A 22,394-nucleotide genomic window follows, 5' to 3' on the forward strand; every position below is an offset into this window, starting at 1 on the left:
GTTGACGTTTGACAATGCAGTGACCGCAAAACATATGGCGCAGTACAGCGCCATTTCTTTTGGATGTCAAACTAAGGGACACGTTTTTTTCTTAGACTTTACCTCATTCTTAAACTATCATTGGTACAGTCAAGTGCAAAAATATGTATCGAAAGAATCGTCTCATAAATATGGTACTACACTCTTATTACACTGGAATAAGATGCTATGGGACATATTTTCGAGTAAGATGTGTACACCCATATTTTTGCACTTGACTGTACCAATTTAGTTAGATTGGCTGGACACAATTATCTTTGTGTACGCGAAATTGGGATATTTCACAAAAAGGTCTTTATCGGGGACGAAACGCCAATGGCAGCTACGTCAATATCCTGCAGAAATCTCTATTATATACTTTTATATTTAACCTTTTGACCGACGTCATATGACGCGCGTGGCTACAGCCCAATATCAACCTTCATGCGTACCGACAAGGTTTACGTTTACGCGCCGCGTACGATAGGCGTGGCGTTCAAAAGGTTAAAGCTAAGTTATCAAACTTTATCAAGCCAAATATCGGCTTCATATCTTTATAAAAAGTGTTTAAAAAAAAGCGTCACGTACCTGACTTTTTTCTGAAATTCTATTAAACGGGGTTCTAAGAAAAGCCGCTTTTCCTCTGAGATTAGCATTATATTATAACTCTGTATTCCTACCCGAGGTAGCCAGCCTCCCACGTCCTAATACTGCTGCGCTTCTCACTGCTGTCCTTGGAGGATTTAACAACCGGAGTCGCCTTTAAAAGCTTACCCCTCTGTCAAAAACCTCGGCCAATGGTCATACATAGGTCACTAGATAAGTTTTGCAATAGACAAATATGAAACAAAGATGTGGCCTATCACATATACTTTTTAAAACTATATTTCCATATATTATGATTGGTTGGAAAACATTTACTTTCTTTTTAAATTTACTTATTAAAAAATCTTAACTTTGTATGAAATGAAAATGTACAAAATATGCGTAAATCGCCCTTAGCCCACGCTGATGTTTTTAAAGTATAAATCTATTTTTTAATAACTAAATTTAAAAATTAAGTAAATGTTTTCCGCCCAAACATTGTCTATGGAAATATAGTTTAAAAAAATATATGTGATAGGCCTCCTCATTGTTTCATATTTGTCTATTGCAAAACTTATGTAGTGGCCTACGTATGTATTATATGGACTGACGTTTATCTGCAAAAAAATATATATTTTTCACGTGCCTCACCCCCGCAAAAATCGACAGACTGTTTTGTACAGAAAATGACAGAGAAGGCGTCTCCAGTTGTTAAATCCTCCAAGCTGCTGTCATTTACATTAAAGCTGTAGAAAGTTGAACAACCCGGAAACACTAGTGCTATCGCTGTCTAACTTGATGGGTTAGAGTAGAGCCATATTAGGGTGTGGTTGACGAAAGTTGAACTATATTCATGAAGACTTATGGCGGTATTCATAAACGAGTTACTGGCCTGAATTAGCTATGAATCGCTTGTTTTTATTTGTGAGAAAGGGATAGAACATAATTTAACTAATTCAGGTACGTAAAGTTTTATGAATAAAGGGGTTAATGTGCAGAATACACTGCGCTTTTTTTTTAAATAATCGGTGTCATCTAATATTAACTGAGTAAATAATCCTTAAGCCAATATAGCGAGTATCCTTGTTCTTTATTTGACTTAATTTAACCATACCTACTGACGGACATTAAAGTTTTCAATGAAGCTCGCAAAATTTGATTGTAAGTAAAAAAACTTTATTGGTTGCAATGTTTTTTTTTTTTTCGCTAATATGTAAAAATAAATAATAGTCCAAGATCCCAGAGTCGCCTTACCTTACTTATTTTCTCATTAATAAAATGTATGGGATAATATAGTGTTAGTATGTACTTTTACCCCCTTATTCATAAACGTGTACTAAAGTTACGATGCCGCTGATCATCGTTTGTCCCTTTCCATCATACCAATACGTCAAAAAGGGACAAACGATGATCAGCCACATCGTAACTTTAGTACACGTTTATGAAAAAGGGAGTTAATGTCTGCATACTTGCTATATTGGCCCGACGGCCATTTGTCCGGTACAACGTGCTAAAGGTTGGTAAAAATATTACTAACTTTTCTTAATATTCTCATGGCTGATTTTTATGTATGTTTTAGAACATATTGTTAAAAATTGATAATCAACATTGCCAGACCATTTCCGCCGGCGGTAACTTTTACCAGACGATTTAAAACCGTCAAAAAAAGATTGTAACTTATATTCTCATGTTTAATTTTTATATATGATACTCAGGGAACTGCCAGTTTTTCTTATTAGGTGGGCCGCTAGCCTCGCGCCGTCCACTATTGATCCAGAAAAATTAAGGTTTTCACCTCGGAACGAGAGATAATAAGCTGGAAACTCTTATACACTTGCATCATAGTATTTTTAAGGTTCTCTTAAAAAAATGACGTATAAATCATGGAGCGTCGAAACTTATTCAAGGTCAAATGTCACAAAAATCTGTTTTTCGCGGATTCAACTTTCGATGAAAATTCTTATGATGAAGGTGTATACGATCTTCCAGCTTATTATCTCTCATTCCGAGTTTGATACCCTTTTTGGGCTTAAGATGACTGGGACACATACAAAATGCTTATATGCAATAGCTTGGGAAGTAAAATCTGTTTCATTTACGTCGCTTAATGGGATCCAACTTTCTGTAGTTTTATATTCCGCTATCTAGTTTTGTATGACTGTTGTATGTACTAAAAGATTATATTAAGAATATACCTATGAACATAATCATTACATTAGAAAAAGCTTCGCTTCTTCATTTGTAAAGTTTGGGAAGTGTCGAATTTCAACAGCCCGCTACATTTATGCAACTCGTGGCTGTTTTTTCGTTGTAGAATTATATCAAACTACCCGTTGTGAGAATAATTGACAACATTTCATATTTTAAGTGCTACTTTTTATTGTCTACATCGAAAGAACGCACTAATTTAAGGTACCCGTATTTTTTTTTTATTTTGCGTAAGTCCTATATTTTGGTCATAAAATCTATTTATATTGTTACTTGAAACAAAAGGGCGTATCTAACAAACGTCATTTGTGAGAATCGTGACGTCACGGATCTGTTTCATACACTGGAAAAAACGTTGAATTAATTTACGTTTGAGCATAGACAACAGTGCGAGTGACATAACCTCAAACGTTAAAAATAAAATCACAAATTAACAAGTGTCACAAACGTCAAAATTCAAGTCAAACGATGGTTTTCATCCCGTTTTCAATGACAATGACAATGTCAACCCAATCGGAAGTCATTTTTTTTGCTTGTAGTGGCAGAACTGAAGGAGCTGGGTGACGTCAATTTCCGTTTTAACTATTTTTAGAGATTTTGAATACAAAAATTCGTAAAATATATATAAAATTTATTTTTTTGTAATCTACAGGAGCCCCTCTCGAAATGGTTTTCGATTTAGGGATATTGAAAATTTTGAAATGTTGTCAATTTCCGTAGATCGTAAAATTGCGATTAGATAACATATAAGAGGAACCGAAAATGTGAAATAGCATTCTCCATAGCTCTCGTGGCCTACATTGACACAATTTTTTTTTTAATGAAAATCCTATAGGCAATCTTTAATATCTAAATTACAATAGGCAAATAAGGATGTCAAGTTTGATTTTAGTAATAATTTAATAAACAATCCTTGGCATTATCTAATCGCAATTACTATAATCGATCCCGGGCCGATCATATGTCCAATACATGTAAACACACGTTCTTATCGCGTTTCAACTGCTTTCACTTTCCAGTCCGCAATTATGTCTAAACGACTGTCTAATGACCACCACCATTTTATACATTGTAGACGCGGACATATTTTCTGAGGATGGAAAGTGGAAGCGATTTTAACGCTCCAAGAACTGCTCATCTACTTGTACTACACACTTGTTGCTAGCTACATGCCGAAAATACACCGTATCGCAGTATAATGACATGGTTGCTAGCGTAGTTTTTAAACATGTACAAAATGATTCTAGAAAACGCGTTCCTGTATACTTCTTTTATTCAACAACTGATTTATTAATTGTGCTGATTATTAGGGCTGATTTAGACGGACATTGCGGACTATTGAGGTTACAACCAATTCGGCCGACCGATCAAATACCGCAATGTAATGAAACTCGCATGCGATTTTAGTTACATTGCGGACTATTGAGGTTACAACCAATTCGGCCGACCGATCAAATACCGCAATGTAATGAAGCTCGCATGCGATTTTAGTTACATTGCGGACTATTGAGGTTACAACCAATTCGGCCGACCGATCAAATACCGCAATGTAATGAAGCTCGCATGCGATTTTAGTTACATTGCGGACTATTGAGGTTACAACCAATTCGGCCGACCGATCAAATACCGCTATGTAATGAAACTCGCATGCGATTTTAGTTACATTGCGGACTATTGAGGTTACAACCAATTCGGCCGACCGATCAAATACCGCAATGTAATGAAACTCGCATATGAGTTCTCGCATCGTCTAAATGAGCCCTTAAGAGTCAAAGAGGAAGATGATAAAATATTGTAGATTGTCCCCGCTGTAAGTTTAATCAATCAGATCAAAGGGCCTACCGCGAAAATAAAAATCTAAATTTCGTTAGAGATACAGAGGCAGATAATGAAATACTTGATTTTCGTTTTTCGCGGTAGGCCCTCAGTATACAGGATCGCGTCCTCTGGAGAAAATGTGTTTAGCTCTCACTAATATAAGCTAGTGTGTTATCATTTTTAAATGGGGTAGTGCTTGCAATGCAAATAATTTTGATAACGGATTTCTCTGTTTAGTCGCATACGAATTCCCTTAATTTAAAAAGTAGGAACGATATCTCTTTTTGACTAAAACATGTCACTTGACGCCTATAGCTGACATTTGACACTTGACATTAACCTTAGTGACTGAATACTATGGAAGGTAGAGGCAAGGAACAGAATCTCCATATACCAACAAGTGTCCGACAAAAAAACATAAATAGGTGGCGCTACAGTACCTAGAATACTTGAGAAAAAAATCTAATCATAGACAGCGCACTTCACTCCGTCAATAACGCCTAGGTTCTTAGCTATTCTAGCGCTACTCTAGAGAGATTTGGAACTATTATTTATTGCTGACAGCTGAACACTTTTGCAATAGTTCTGCCTAAGGAGTTTCTGTTCCTTACCTTTACCTTCCATATTGCATACACTCGGTCGCGTATTGGTGGCGCTAGAGGGGGGATGCGATCGAGTTCACGCAGTCGCAACGTAAATGCCTATGTCAACTCGTGGTTATGAATTTTCTGAAATGATTTTTAGGCAGACCGTAATTTATTAAACTAAAGCCATTGTTTCTTTCACTTTCACGAGGCAAAGCAACAATGTCGTTTAAAAAGCAACTTTATTGTGATAGTATTAAGGTTCAAATCTATGTAATAATATGAGCGCTCGCCTACATTGAGGTGGTCGATCGTCCTACATTACTAAAACATCTTATCTCGTATGAGTTGTTACATAGATTTGAACCTTAATACGATCACGATAAATTTGCTTTTTAAACGACATCGTTGCGTTGCCAAGTCCCCAACATGGGAGCCGACCGCTCGCACAAAAGAAACGATGGCTTTTGATTAGGGAACAGATTATGGTCTTAGGCTTAGGCGTAAAAATCATTTCAGAAAATTCATACTATAGCCGTTCTCGTCAAATTTTAATTGTGACACACCGTTGTAAGTAATGTATGTGATCTTGACGATTTTTTATAGAAAAATCGCATTGCATTCACTAAACATTGCCTGTATTTGACTGTATAAAACCCTGTGTATACTGTATTTCTATCGGATGTTTGAACAATCATTCACGAATGTTTGTCCAAGCGTCTCTCGCTTTGCTCTCACGCGCCCCACATCGCCTGCCCATCTGTTGCTCATCACCCGCCTTGCCACACTAAAATACACCTTAACACCTTGCTAGTACGGGCTGGAATCGAAGACTGCAGAGGGAATGAAGTTTGCAACCTAGTTGCCGCGGCTCCGTAGAAACGTCTATGGAAAGTGGTCATAATTAGGTTTTGATTTATTTGTACCTTAATTTCGTTTTAATCATTGCCAAATTTTTTAAATCTCAAAACAGAATCGTGTCATAATGCCTAAATTCCAGAATGTCTAATTTTTTTCTCAAAATACCACGTTCCCACAATGCTTAAACTTGAAATCGACTTGGTGTCGAAATACCTAAATGTCAAGTTACCTACATTAATAAGTGCTGCATTATCCTATATTACCGTGTTTAGTAGCTGCAGATTGTTAAATAATAATTGTTAATACGAGAAAGGTTATAAAATTGCACTTAAGACGTAGTTAAACTTATTACATTAAATAATAAGTCCCATGGGCATTTTGGCATTTAATGAACATACTTTTTAACATTTAGGTATTTTGGTGGTTGAACGATATAAATAAAAGTCATTATGACATTCGTATATTTTTGAAGTGAACAAATTGCCATTTATTATGATATTTAGTTGCAATGAAACCCAAGCTTAATTAGAGCAACCACAGACGTGTGTAAGATTGGCCGTATTTTGCATAAACGTAGACCGAGTGACCTACGGGCAATGAACCAAGATAATATTAAGCTAATGATACGGTTTTAATCATGTATTTTTAGACACCCGAGTAGTGTTCACGTAGGATGATCACGCGAAGCGCGGCCTTCATGAACTCTCGCACTTAGTGTTTGAAAACGGAGACCTAGGCTCTTCGAAACATGTCGCTCGAGTGCCTAAAAATACTAACAGTGCGAGTAGTGTTCACGTAGGATGATCACGCGAAGCGCGGCCTTTGTGAACGCTCGCACTCAGTGCTTAAAAAAAGAGACCTAGGCTCTTCGAAACATGGCGCGTGAGTGTTTAAAAATATTTGAGTTAAACCGTATAATTAGCTTAGTGTTAGGATGACTCACGACAGTTTAAATTCCAAGTCAATATTCCTTTTATCTGCAGTCTTTTGTTGTTGTGCTTGCGGGCTAATGGTACTTGAGCTGTACTTAAGTTGATTGTGGATTCACTGAACATATTTTAATAAGTCATTTTTAAAATGAACATCGCTTTCACGCAGTCCGATTTCGTATAAAACTACCGCCGTGCCCAATAAGACCATATTACACAAGCTTTGAAGTTGCTTTCTGTATGTGAGCTCACAATCAAGCCTGCTTCTAGCGTGGTGTAGGTTTCATGTCCATTATCATTGTCATCGCTAACAACCGGGCACATGGCAGTATGCGCAGCTCTTTGGTTAAAAAAATACTTCTATTATTGTGTATTCCCCAGCAGTTCCTTAATCCCCTCCTATACCTAATATTATGATTAGGGCAAGTGAGTTCCACCATATTCGTGCCCTACCTGCCATCTATGTAATAACTTAATAAGGTACCACCTTTTTATTTTCTATGGAGGCATGGGAATAAGAACGGAGATGTTTTCTTCGAAAAAGGCCGTTCACGAAATTTAACTGAAACAGTAAAATACTCCCTTCTTATATTTAGTACTCACTTACAACTTTAGTAACCCGCTTTATCATAATTACTCAAAATCTATCATGATGACTAATTCATAATTTTTCCGTCATAATTATCACCGCCTTATAATTTCCGTGACTGCGTCTTATATTTTTCACGACATTCTAGTGTCATATTTATGACTATGACCTTGTCTCAATTACTTAGTCACTTTTACCTCCTCAACCTTGCCATATTTACCAAATCCTTTTCAATACCTGTGACTTTTAAATTATATAAGTATGTAATGAGAAAATTAAAAGAAAAATGACCAAAGAGCTCGCGCTGCGGTACGGGGCGTGACCGTATGTCGCGTCGCAGGCTGGCTTCACTCGCTCGCCGGACTCCTCAAGAGGAGGCTGAGCGGTTACGTCAAGTGGCATCACGTTGCAGGCAGGCGGGAGCCGCACCCGCCCTCCAACAGGTGAGCTGATACTAACTAGTTTATACAGGCGGCTTAACTCGCTCGCCTCCTCGGAGGAGGCTGAGTGGTTACGTCGAGTGCCATCACGTTGCAGGCAGGCGGGAGCCGCACCCGCCCTCCAACAGGTGAGCTGATACTAACTAGTTTATACAGGCGGCTTAACTCGCTCGCCTTCTCGGAGGAGGCTGAGCGGTTACGTCAAGTGGCATCACGTTGCAGGCAGGCGGGAGCCGCACCCGCCCTCCAACAGGTGAGCTGATACTAACTAGTTTATACAGGCGGCTTAACTCGCTCGCCTCCTCGGAGGAGGCTGAGTGGTTACGTCGAGTGCCATCACGTTGCAGGCAGGCGGGAGCCGCACCCGCCCTCCAACAGGTGAGCTGATACTAACTAGTTTATACAGGCGGCTTAACTCGCTCGCCTTCTCGGAGGAGGCTGAGCGGTTACGTCAAGTGGCATCACGTTGCAGGCAGGCGGGAGCCGCACCCGCCCTCCAACAGGTGAGCTGATACTAACTAGTTTATACAGGCGGCTTAACTCGCTCGCCTCCTCGGAGGAGGCTGAGTGGTTACGTCGAGTGCCATCACGTTGCAGGCAGGCGGGAGCCGCACCCGCCCTCCAACAGGTGAGCTGATACTAACTAGTTTATACAGGCGGCTTAACTCGCTCGCCTTCTCGGAGGAGGCTGAGCGGTTACGTCAAGTGGCATCACGTTGCAGGCAGGCGGGAGCCGCACCCGCCCTCCAACAGGTGAGCTGATACTAGCTAGTTTATACAGGCGGCTTCACTCGCTCGCCTCCTCAGAGGAGGCTGAGTGGTTACGTCGAGTGGCATCACGTTGCAGGCAGGCGGGAGCCGCACCCGCCTCCAACAGGTGAGCTGATACTAGCTAGTTTATACAGGCGGTTTCACTCGCTCGCCTCCTCAGAGGAGGCTGAGCGGTTACGTCGACTGGCATCACGTTGCAGGCGGGAACAGGTAAGTGAACAGTTGACCCCGATAAGCATTTCCGAAACCAATTTGGAGTTCCTCTGGTTATTATAATTACCATGAGCTCGTCGCAATTACCGTAGCACGTTCACACTAGATTTGAGTTGAAACAGCGGCAAAAATTAAACAGATAACTTAGACTATCTCCATTTCTTCCACCCTCAAATGATCCCGTTATTTTAAATTCTCCGATACGGAGAATTGTTATCAATCTGTCTTTAAAAATGTACAATCTTAATCAAAACGCATACCTTACAAGTTACCTTTATACTATTCGCTTACCATTCTGTCGAACGGGGTCATAAAACTTCTCATTCACGCTTACCTGGCCATGGCAATAGTGAGAGAGATATGACCTCGGTCGTCAGATTGATTTGCGGCAAGTATAACATCAACTACGTCATCGCTTACTGCAACACAAATACAGCTCAGCATGACATACCGATTCTGTGTCATCCAGATGGGCGGCAGCGGAGAGTTGGAGCGTGCCCGCGTCCCCCCTCCCCCCGCGGGCGCCGCCCCCGCGCCCCGCGGACTAGCGCCGCGACACGTGGTACGTCGACAAGTGGCTCCACCGCGTCGCGTACTGCACACCGTAGAGGTAGAGCCACCCGCAAACAAGTCACAGTTACGCTTCAAGGTAACCTTACGTCATGAGATTACGGGCTATTATCGTTTGACATTACAGCTTGTTATAATCATACTCGACTTTGAGATTATAAAAAATCTGGAGCAGGGAACCCCGCGTTTCAAATTAAAACTCTACTTAAAATAACAGGCGGGCTTGTTATTTGTGATGACATGATTATTTTATTATTGTGTAATTGAGCCAATAGGCAAGCTTGTTATGGTTATGTCAACCTCATTATGTCAAATTAAGTCTCAACTAAATTAAGTCAAACTTTGTACGTCACATTTAATACTTCAGGTCTATTTACTTACAGATTGTAATTCGGAATTTCTCGGTTATTGTCGGCAAGGCTCGTCACTCTTAGAGCGTTTAATTTCAATAAAATTGATAATACATGTAATATTAAGAGACTAATATAATTTATTTAAAATATTTCGTGTGTTTTTCAAATCTGTACCTGCCGATAAAAACTTATCCCCTTATTCATAAACGTCTACTAAAGTTGACAAGCCGCTAATAATCGTTTGTCCCTTTCCATCATACCAATAAGTCGGAAAGGGACAAACGATTATTAGCGGTTTGTCAACTTTAGTAGACGTTTATGAATAAGGGGGTTAGAAATGACGAATGAAAAGATCGACCCGTGTGAACTTCACGACTTATTAAATACTATGTAAAGACTTTTATATAAGCTTCACGAGTCAAAGTGTAGATCGTGTCATTCACGAAGACGCGTGCCTTGACTCGTATTGTCGTGTTATTAAAGGTTAGATTTGACATGCGCGTCATCGTGGCTGTCACGTACTTTTACAGTCGGGCAATGTATAGTTTGATCAAAACTCCTTTGGCTTTCACAAAACAATCAAAATACGCTCTCATTTTAAAACGACATGAAATTTGGCATGAGAAATTGTAATCTAATATATTAGACTGAGTAAAATTATTACATACGCGTACGAGTACCCTTACTGGCACTTGAACCCGGGACTATTGGGTTCATAGGCAGGGTCACCCACTAAACCAGACAGGTATTGCATTCACAGAGTACCGTGTGCCCTACAAGAAGACATTTCATAGGTGTTGCTCATGTTTTAGGCTAGATTAAAGAAGTTTTAAGAAATCTATAAAAGTGTACGAAATTACCAATATTTATGTATTCAAATCTAAATTTTGATATTATAGACTGACGCACACATACACAGAAAAATCCTGTACTTAACTTATACCGTGTCTATTGTGTCTTAAGTAAGATTACTTGCGATGTTCGATGCCAATAAAGATGATATTTTCGACCAGTACAGTAATGAAATCAAACTATACACGGCCAGGCTATCAGCAGATCTAAATTAAATAATTTAATTATACCAAGCCACACATGTCAGTACGCTTAACGCTGTGCGTCGACTTCCAAGTTATATCAAGCGTATTAAAATTATTTTAAACGTGTTATTACGCAACGTGTGCTCGATCAGTCGCGCGCTCGATCAGTAGGGACGGTGTAGTAACCCGTTTAAAATAATTTTAATATTTGCGAGTTTTTAGCTGTATAAAGTGATTTACAAGTTAGTCTGAAAAGTTGTATAATTTTAGACTTAGTACAAACTATGTCAAGTTAAGACTTATTAGAGTAATCCTAGGGCCATGATAGTTCCGAGCGACCAGCGTCAGCCGCCGTTCGTGTTTTCCGCACATTGTATTTAAAGTTTTTCACTTTTTTTTTCAGTGCGATTTTTTATGTTTTTTCAACTCGGAATCGCCAGGTCTTTCTAACCTAGTAGAAGGAAATAAGTGTCCTAAGATTTCTATTTCCATTCCGTTATACGATTCGACTTTATATGACGGTAACGAAATGGAAGGAACGTAAAAGATATGGAATTCTGATACACTTTTTTTATATATTAAGATCGAAAGAAGTCATGATTCTGAGCAGCATAAATTCCCAAAATTGATATTAAAATCGGTAGACGCTGATTGTATTTTTTGTGGCTCTACAGATTTAAATGAAAGCAATTCATAATGGCCTATGCATTGATTTGTGGACACAATGTACGAGTGTTTTTGTATTTGTAGGTTGAGCGCGGGGGCGGATGCCCTGCGCTTTACAAAATTCGCTTTTATACACGAGTTTAGATGATACAAGCGTAGATTTAGGCAAGCTTTAAGAGTAATACATATTTTGTACAGTCACAATAAGGGTCTGATATTTATTTGCCATGTTTAGTAGTCCGTTTTAGCGTTGTCACTTTTATCTATGTAATCTGACACCTGTATCTCCATGCTGACAATTGTCGTTTGACATTGACAATTGCTGGTCCAACAAGTAAACATTGGCGCTATGTACCGTCTTTACTTTCCGACCCAGAAATGTACAGCACATTGTTAGTGTCAAGTGACAATTGTCAAGTTGGCGAGAAAGGCGCCGGTAAGGATATGATGGTTGCATTATAATCGAATGACATGTCGTGCACCATTCTCGCTTACATACGTTATAGAATGTGACGGCACGATGAGACGATAAAACCGCAACCAACTTTACATTGAACCCATTTTTGTGAAATATACATTGTACGTTAAGACTCAAAACTGTATTAATGTTCATATATCGCCCTATGATTGATAGCATGATTTTTCGATATATTTTTGGATATTGTCTTTTGATAATATTCAAAATGTGTGGGTTTATTTGAAGCAAAGAATTATATAATAATTAATGTACAATAAAAAGGCCATACGTGTGGTAACTGAATAGTAAAAAGTCAACATTGACAACCAGACCGCATGCGAAAACGCATTGTCAGGTCTGTCGCTCGCGACTACATAGTAAAAGTCGCACTTGTCATACTGAGTCGAGCGCGACAACGCAAGTCTCTAAGAATTACTATAAAACCTTTCAACTATAGTCCACTACTACGACCATGTCCCACAAGGAAAACACGTAATTAAATATAATTACCGGTATTTGATTTTCTCTGCGTTTTTTCTTTCATTTTATGTATACAAACGTTAGCCATAAAACTACTTTCTACAGGTTATAGTCCCACCTTCCTTTTCATCGAGGAGTTGTACTGGCAGAGCTAGCCTTAAACAACCCCCCCCCCCCCCCCCATCACCCCGCTAGTCATCGAGTTGCGGAAAACTGCTCGTGCTATAATAGTCCTACCTAAACGAAGTTATAAGACTTAACTTTGGACCAGAGATGCCGCGAATATTCGGTATTTGGCCTATTCGGCCACTTTGCCGAATATTCGGCATTCGGCCGAATATCGAGTACTTATTACACTGACCTATGAAGAAACGTTTGCTTAGTTAAAGTGCATCGAAATTATTAAATTAAATATTTAAAATGTTTTCTTGGGAAGTTATTGAGTATACCTAAGTGAAGTTTTTTTAGTGTTTTTTGCTTGTAAACTATTTTATTTATACATATCACTAATAATGAGCAACGAAACTTAAATCCCAGCAAACATTGTCCTTTATAGGATATTTATCCTTTATTTTTTCACAATAAAAGTTCCTCAAAATAGTATAGTAATTCTAAACAGAATAGCAACAGTATTAGACGAGAACCAACCAATAGAACAGGCGGGGTTTAGAAATTTTTTTTGTACAATAGACCATATTCACACTGAAACTACTACTGCAAAAATATAATGAACATAGGAAGCCACTGTACATGGCATTTATCGAATATTCAAAGGCATTTGACAGTTTGCACCAAAATTACATCTGGACAAGCTTAAAAGAGCAAGGAGTAAATGAAACTTACACGCGCATTATCAAAGACATCTACCAAAAAAGCAAGGGATCAATAAAACTGGAGTCTAAAGGCAACGAATTCCCCATTGAGAGAGGTGTTAGACAAGGGGACCCTTTATCACCAAAGCTTTTTTCTGCAGTGCTAGAAAAAGTCTTCAGAAAATTAGACTGGGAGGAGTATGGGCTTAACATTTATGGCAGGAGACTAAACAACCTCAGATTCGCGGACGACCTAGTACTGATGGAGGAAGATCCCAAAAATTGGAGTTCATGATCAAAAACTTGTGCGAAGAGAGTAAACTTGTGGGTTTGGAAATGAATGCAAACAAAACAAAGATGATGACAAACGCAACCAAGATAAACATAAAAATAGATGGAAGCGCTTTTGAATATGTCGACCAGTATGTGTACCTGGGTCAAATTATTTCCCCCAAAGACCAAATGACCAAAGAAATCGACAAACGAATAACATGTGGATGGGGAAAATACTGGTCACTAAAAGAAATAATGAAAAGTAAGGACCTAGGGATGTGAAACCTGGTCATTAACAGCAGAACACAGAGACAAACTCGTCAAATGCTAACGAGCTATGGAGAGAAGTATGCTTGGTACAAAACTAAGGGACAGAATCCGGAACGAGGAAATAAGGCGAAGAACAAAAGTAAAGGACATACTCGAGCGTATCGACCAACAAAAGTGGAGGTGGACAGGCCACCACATGCTGCGAGACAACAAAGAAAAATGGAGCAAGCAAGTGACCCACTGGTACCCATTCGGTTGCAAGCGCAAAAAAGGTCAACAAATAACCAGATGGGAAGATGACATCCAGTTTACTCTAGGACCCCGCTGGACCAGAGTTGCTTTAGACAGACACACTGGAAAGAGTTGGAAGAGGCCTATGCCGACAGGCACACCACACTAAGAGACATTTTATAATAAGACAACTTAATATTTTTATTTACAAGTGATTCATATGTGGATTAAAGGCTTATTTAATTTAATAGTATATTCGACCGACTACTCGGCGCTTCGACCAAGAGTGTGGCCGAATATTCGGTATTCGGCCGAAACTACTTTTCATGGCATCTCGATTTTGGACTATAGCTGGGTGGTTTTACGATGCCGAATAATACACGGAGCCCTATAGTAAAAAAATACAAAGGGTTTCATTTTACTTACACTATTAAGTAACTCTTCGATTTGCAGTATTTGTCAAGGGCTTCCTCTTCCGATACACTCACTACATTTATAGAACCTATTTTCGTGTATATATAAATGTATTACACTTAAAGTGAACCCATATAAACTTAAGAATGAAGTATTACCGCTTAGCACTGTATGTATGTACATAGATCAGCTTATGGTACCTATTGGTGCCGGAACGTGTTCGTAGTCAAATTTTATGGGACCGCGCGGAAACTCGACTCGCTGTTTCACTAAGGTTTATTTTGGCCAGGGACTGTCTCATTTCAAACATAGAGAGAATCATACTATCTTTCTCTTACGCTAGTACTAGCACTCAAAATAAAGGGATGAATATAGGTCTTTTGTTTTTATTTACTGACAAATTGAGGTTGCCAGACTATATACTAAAACGCGTCAAAAATCAATTATGTTACTCCAATTAAAATAGTCACTTGGTATGTTGCTTCCGAGTCGGGTTTCTATGGTACAATAGCCATGAGATATATCGGAGCGGCCGCACTGCTCAAAAATATCGAACACGCACTCTAACGCCTTGACAATAAAGGCGTGTTCAGATATTTGTGAGCACCTCGGCCGCTCCGATATATCTGATGGCGAATGTACATGGCCTAGTGGCGTGCTAATTTATGTGTGACTGTTCGATAAAATAAAATATATTGTTGAATATCGCGATTTGACAAAGACTTGTTCTCGTTAAATACTTACAGTAGAGGGTATTGACACGGATACGTCAAGTCTCATTTTCTTTTTAGTTTGGTCCTATATTTATAATTGTAAAGTACAACTATTGGGCGACACGTTATTCGTTACTGTCTGGCAAGTCTAATAAGTAGGGCCCGGACTTTCGCGTGCGACTACTGACATATTTAAGGGGAAGAGCATCGCTTTTTAAAGTGATATATCGATATTATCAGTGTATTACTCTACAAGTGCGGTTAATGTATCTAAATAAAATAACACTTCCTAGCGAATACCTACTTAGCTTGTTAACTCGTTATAAAATAGAAAGGTTTTCGTAATTATACTTTTTTCAATAAAACAATCGAAACGGATTAAACTTTCCGACATTTCTAGTTTTTTTTCGTCATCGACCGTTGAAAAGAGTTATCATCGGGAAGTTTGAAGTATTATTTAATAAACACAAATAAATAAAAAATAAACAGCGGTGTTCTCTCCCTAAGACTTGTCAAAAGCGGCTCCCAAAATTCCGGGACCTATAGTGAAACGCATCTAAGAAGTCAATCCTGGCAGTTATAAATTGACCCTTATATATATGACGCTAACGATATCGGTTAAGCGGTAAGTCTTAGCTTAGTAAATATATTCGGTCAAGTAAGAACTGACAGGATTGACTTCATAGCGGCGTTTCCGGATAATTTACGTTGGTCCCTCCGTAAATTTGCTTTGCTAGATATAATATTTAAAGGCAGTTTCCTACGTTTTAAAGTCGTTTGTATTTTATAATTTGATTCAGCCGCTGGCCGGCAGCCTGTAAAGAACTAAAGACTTGTCGCGTGACAAGTTTTTACTGTGACGTAGCGAAGTTTGTACCCTCGGCTGTGTATACCAAAGCAGCTGACTGCAATACAATCGGGCGCAACGAAAACGGCTAACATGTTTCTTATGAGTGGCCCGTTTTCGTTGCCCTTGGCTATACTTTATCGTGTAAATAATCGAGCTTCATGCAAGGCTGGTACTTTTTCACTGCTCCTTAAACGAGTCTTGGAAAGCGAGAAACCTATCCGCAGTAATTACTATACTATAATAACATATAATTGTCACTTGACAATGACACTTCGCTATACAAATTATACAATCAACATCAAATACATCCTTAATTCTGTTTTATGATACATTTGGACACTTTGTCACTATACTGTGCATTGCTGGCGCCTATTTCACCACACTGACAATTGACACTTGACAATCTCATTTCGATGTACATTGCTGGTCCTATACATATAAGTAAAGATCGACACTAGGCACCGTCGTTATTCACAGGGCAGATATTTACAGGAAATTCACATTGTCAGATGACAATTGTCAAGTTGATGACATGGGCGCGTGCCGGTCAATAGTTCACAACCTTAACAATTGCATTTTCACCTAACATTGACACTTCACGGTACATTTCGTGTGCACAATTCTTGACACATCGATACATGTTTTTAAAATACATCTAATATAGTAATTACTGCTCGTCTGTGCCATGACATACCTGAGGGTCTAGTCAAAATGACATTTGTATATCGACAAACCTCAAACAACATTGCTACGAAACCCAGATGTTACAAGGTCACGTAATTATTTTAAGTTTCGATCGGCGTTTTCTACCAACGATTGTCAACTTGATTAGGCCCCCTGAATCTACACCGACTAGGCAAGGGACATAGTGTGGAAGCGTCGCTATAGACTTCAAATGGAACTGATAATGTAAAAGGTGTCATAATGTTTTTCGCTCCCATGTTACTCGTACTTCCAAATGTTACTTGTCGATGTTGGAATCAGTTTTGTGGAAATTTTTTGAACAATATAAATTGGGAAAGGTTCTGTTAAATTGTTTAAGGCATTGTCTAAATAAATAAAAAGGAACTCGTTGAGGGCACCATCTATAGTTAGTAGTAGTAGTATAACACTTTATTGAGTAAAAAGAAACATTAAACAGAAGAACACACATCATTTGTACTTAGTGTCGCGGCAAACAAAAAGTCTAATGCTCAAAGATTTCCAGCTGATATTATAACCAGAGTAAGCGTAGGAGTTAACAAATTGAGTTCCGGTTACTTTAGGGTCGGCAACGCGCATGTAACACCTCTGGAGCTGCAGGCGTCCATAGCCTGCGGTGACTGCTTACCATCAGGCGGGCCGTATGCTTGTTTGCCACCGTCGTGGTATTTAAAAAAAACTAGTTACAATATTAGCGGATAATCGTTGAGCATTAGATTTTTTGTTTGCCGCGATATCTATTGTCGAGTAGCAGTACTGAGAGTTCCGCTATTTGACGCTAGATGTAGACTACGAAAATAATAGTATTTTTAGTAAAAAAAACCGTTGTATGGAGTGAGCTCTTGGTCTTCTTAATTCTCTTTGATTTAGGGTTCAAGCTAATTTGGTTGTGTGAAGTAAACCCTAAATGGCTCAAGAATTAAAGTCCGTCACTGTACAGTGCATACCATAGAAGTAAGTGAAAATGTTAATTTTCAAAAACTGCGTGAAACGTTAACTCTGAATCATGCCGGTCACGCTTGCTCAACAACGCTTCCAACATGTCGGCTGCGATATATTGTCTCGTTCTATCTCTCCATCTCACTCTGTTCCGATTTATCGCAAGCGATTGTAGGGGTCTTAATTATTACTGCCTGTTTTTCACATGTAGATTGATTTCTAATTTGATTGTGACCACCAAAGGAATTGAACAATTATGGCACATGTTTCTACAAAATCGATTCCAAAATCGACCTTATTTTATCGTGATTATAAGTGCAAACCGATTTTTATTTGTAAATACTATGGATTGTAATTAGGCATATATTTAATGTTCTATAGATGTCATATTTAATTTTTTATTATTTAAAAACATTTTTGGAGATAAATTGGATTCTTATTTTTTATTGTAAAATTTTGTAATTATGTAATTTTAATTTTTATGACCAAATGTATTAGGTTTTAAACAGATGTTTTATTAAAGTATGTTCGCCGAATACGAAGTATTTCGTATATTGACTCTACGCTCAGTAGCGGTGCTGTGCGAGTGTGACAGTAATATAATATCACGCGTGCAAGTCCAATGAACGAAATTCTTCATCGCTTGGCGACTATACTTTAGCTTTAGGGGTTATTCTGACAAAGTAAAACTGATTAACACTTAGACAATTTAAATGTAAACCTTATTGTAGTGAACACAAAGTCTATACCGACTAAACGCGTTGTTACGTCATTTTACTTTGAATAGAAATCGGCTGGTTTTATATCTTTGTCATACGTGATTTTAAATATAAGATAGTATTTTTTTCGTTACCTTATTTAACAATCGTCTGGTAACGATTGGAGCAAGTAAACATTAAACATGTATGAGGTATTCTTGTGCATTGAACAGACCAGCGGCGCGGCGGCGCTTTTATCGCCTATCGTCATGCGTCACTTTCGCACTTATACTTGTTAGAAAGTGACAGGCGATAAAAACGTGATATGCACGCAGGAAGCCCTTATGATAACTTTTGCAGGCAACACCAACCTATAAGGTTTTCCCAAAATGTCCAAATATATCCTAATGAATCCTGCTTTGAGGAGTCAATCACATATCCCGAATGCGTGATTCTATTTGAAATTCAATATGTGGTCGATAAATCGCACTATGCTTGAAAAAGGGTTTACTCTCTATTCTTATAAAATATGTTATGTAAGATCATATAACAAGACTATAGTCTGTTTTTTGTTTAATTATGAAGTACTACAGGAAATAATATGGATTGCTTATTTCTTTCTAGCATAGAAAATGTATGGCGTAATATTTTATAGTTATAAAAATAAGACTATGGGATAATTTTTTAGTATGACGTATGGTTATGCGAAAGACAATAGCGTTACCATGTTATAAGAAAAGAAACTGGCTGTATTTCATTTGTTATACCTAAATCGAAGAAAACAAAAGGAACCCAGTTCAGTTCCAATGAGGGCTACCGTTTTCGTGTTCAGTAGTTTGCACCACTGTAGATGTAGGTCCAGAAAAACTGATCTCAAAATTCTGGTACGCTTTTAAAAAAGAAATCATAACGTTCTAATATACACCGTCACAATTTTCCGTTCTTTCAACCTGATTACTTTTGAATTTATTTTAGTTGGCTGGCACTTTTTTAAACCACAGACATCTATTGAACTAACTATGGTTGACTGGTAGAGAATGCCTTTAGGCATTAAGTTCGCCATTTGTACTTTATTTGTTATATTGTGCAATAAAGTTTTAATAAATAAATTGAATTACTCTACTACATGATTAATCAAAGATCTAAAAATATTTACCATCATTATGAAAAAACAGTAAAAATTCGCGATGCAATCCTCAAAAATTCCATGCATTCGACGTTTTAACCTGCGTCTACACTAGCGCCCCGAGCAGAATTAAAACGCGGTATAGGTAAAAAACTTAAGTAAGTCACCTGTTGTATGTAGTTGTGACGTGTTCGAATAGACAATGCATGTTTAAAAGACACACACAAACAAAACAAATGTCTATTCGAACACGTCACAACTACATACACCAGGTGACTTACTTAAGTTTTTTACCTATAGCCCTCACTGATAATCGATTTAATTTATAAAGAAGTGTGTCACTAGATCTAGACATGTTTATTTTGTGTTTAAACCAGCCGAAGCCCCAAAGCGTATCGGAGAATGGCGTTCGAGGTCGAACGACAAATATAACACATTAATTACATGTAAAAGAAATGTTTCAGTAAACGCCCTATACCCCATCTTTAGTCGTTCGGCCCCACTCTGGGCCCTAAATACACGGCAACGTCGCTTGCAAGTGTGTTGAAATAATTATTGCGCTCGAAAAATACGACTGTACCATCGCCCACACTGTATACCCTAATAAGGTCCACCGATTGACAATCGTTAACAGTATGACACTTTGTTACTCGTATATTTAAATCCGTGCAGTTAGCGTAGACTCCATCAGACATAATCACAGACATAATTTTCTGAGACGACTCTGCAAGACGTGACTTATGAATTATTATTTCTTTCATCAGGTGTTGGCCTCGAATAGATAAGATAATAATTGTTATTACATATATCTTTGTAATAGCTAAGACTTGCATTCGGCGTTGCCTGCAGCATGGAGTTCTAGCGAGTCAATAGTCATACGAAATTGTTTCAAAATTGCCTAAGCGCCATATGACCGCCGTTATCCATATTCAGAAATATTGTCACACACCAACGTAGATAAAGTAAGGACGCTAAGCACGAGAATTTCGTACATTGACCTGCCTGTGTCTATCGCACCTCTCGCTCGCACAGTGACATTGACGGCCGCCGTCATCGGCGAGACAGCAATATATAATTATGCGCGTGCGAAAGAGATCGAAACTGGCGAGTCAATGTACGAAATTATTAATCTGTCCTTATGATTCGGTTAAATTATGTTTTTTGGTATACAAATTATATCCAAATTGAAACTAATACAGTATGAACTAGAATATAACAATGTACTGAAAGAAATCGTATAAGGAGAACCAGCTTAATCAACAGCAAAATTCTGTCGAAGTTCATCTAGCTATATCGTGAAAATGGTGCATCATGTCAAAAAATGGATATAACCTTATTTGTTAAGAATGTATTAAGGATAATTTCTTACATAGTCGCTTTTTTCTTAAATACTTTGCTCAAAAATTAAAATAAACCGTCAACCGGGACATATTTCATGCTAAAAGGGGGGTTGCATCAGGAGGAGGGGAGGGGCCGCAAGTGTTCGTAAAGCACCGTACCCAAAGATATCATACTATATTCGTTTCAAGCTGGATATAATTTTTTCGTCTTCCCCATACATTAGAACAAAAATTGATCAAATCATTAGTGTGCGATATCAAAGTAACATTCATGATTTTAAGTAAGATTTTAATTTGCATGCCCGTAGTGTATTGGATATTTGGATATGACAAACACGCTCCAAATGGTTAACCAACTACCAAAAAAGCAGTTTTTTATACTTTATAAGCAATATTTCCGTGACTTTGGCACAGTTAGAACTCTTCGCTCCGCTCGTGTTTAGGGCCCGTGACGCACCTAGTCGGCACATCGTGCGAGGTAGTTAAGATGAATATATTTTAATATTTAAACAACGATTAACTTGTTTTTTTTTATTGTAATTATTTTAAAGTGTACTGTAATAAACGCGGATCAAACTTTTGTGCTGTTTTTTTACAACCTAATAATTTGTTAACATTTAAGTATCCCTTCGTGTGCAGACGCCATTGTGCACATGTCTGCGGGCTAAGCACGATCGCATTTTTATCACCTGTCACCATGCCTGTCACGTTCTAACAGGTATGTAAGTGCGAAAGTGACAGGCATAGTGACAAATGATAAAAATGGAACCATGCCGCCACTGGACGTATGCCGTACTCCCGCTGCAGCCAGGAAGGAATATCGGCTTGTCTGCCGGAGTCCCGCTGCGGGACAATGTGTAGGTTGATAGAAAGTTGAGTGCCAAAAATTGGTTCTGCACTGCTTTAACACATAACAATGCGAGACTATTAGACAAGGATAGGCTACAGTTGGTCAATATCGTCAACAAAGACTTATAGAAACTTCATTATTCCGTGTGTTGGCCCGCTCAATGCCGCTCAAAATATGCAAAATGGAGATAGGCAGACCTAGTATTTTTTTTCCCTCCCGCTGCGGGAATTCGGCACACGAAGGGGTACCGCCATGAATTTAGTATAGGTAAAAAACCTAAGTTGTATGTAGATGTGACGTGTTCGAATAGACAATACGTGTTTAAAAGACACACACAAACAAAACAGGTGACTTAAGTTTTTTACCTATATTAGGTATGGATGAGTGGTGGGGGAACTGACAGTCCTTGTCACAGTTTTTTTATCATAGTTTATGTTGGGCAACAAATAACCCGAGCACGCCAGCTTATCAACTCTAGAACCAGAGAGCTTGCGAACACAGAAATGGCGGACTCTGTAACTCTAATTACGCCTGAATTGCAGTAAAAGAGAAAGATGTCCGCAATTTGCGAACATCGGTGTTCGCGGTAGGCCGTCA

The 22,394-nt window shown here is 38.5% G+C and overlaps 1 protein-coding gene across 1 annotated transcript in view; it reads left to right on the plus strand.

The window, feature by feature from the left end:
• Nucleotides 1–12,624, plus strand: part of LOC133525485 (uncharacterized) — a 35,582-nt gene extending 22,958 nt beyond the window's left edge. Inside the window, exons 17-18 of the mRNA XM_061861746.1 lie at nt 7,933–8,035; nt 9,486–12,624. Of these exons, the coding sequence (XP_061717730.1) occupies nt 7,933–8,035; nt 9,486–9,564 (182 nt within the window). The 3' untranslated portion in view covers nt 9,565–12,624. The remainder of the gene's footprint in view (nt 1–7,932; nt 8,036–9,485) is intronic.
• The last annotated feature ends 9,770 nt before the right edge of the window (nt 12,625–22,394 follow it).

This window comes from Cydia pomonella, chromosome 1 (assembly GCF_033807575.1).
Source record: "Cydia pomonella isolate Wapato2018A chromosome 1, ilCydPomo1, whole genome shotgun sequence".
Taxonomy (NCBI): Eukaryota; Metazoa; Arthropoda; class Insecta; order Lepidoptera; family Tortricidae; genus Cydia; species Cydia pomonella.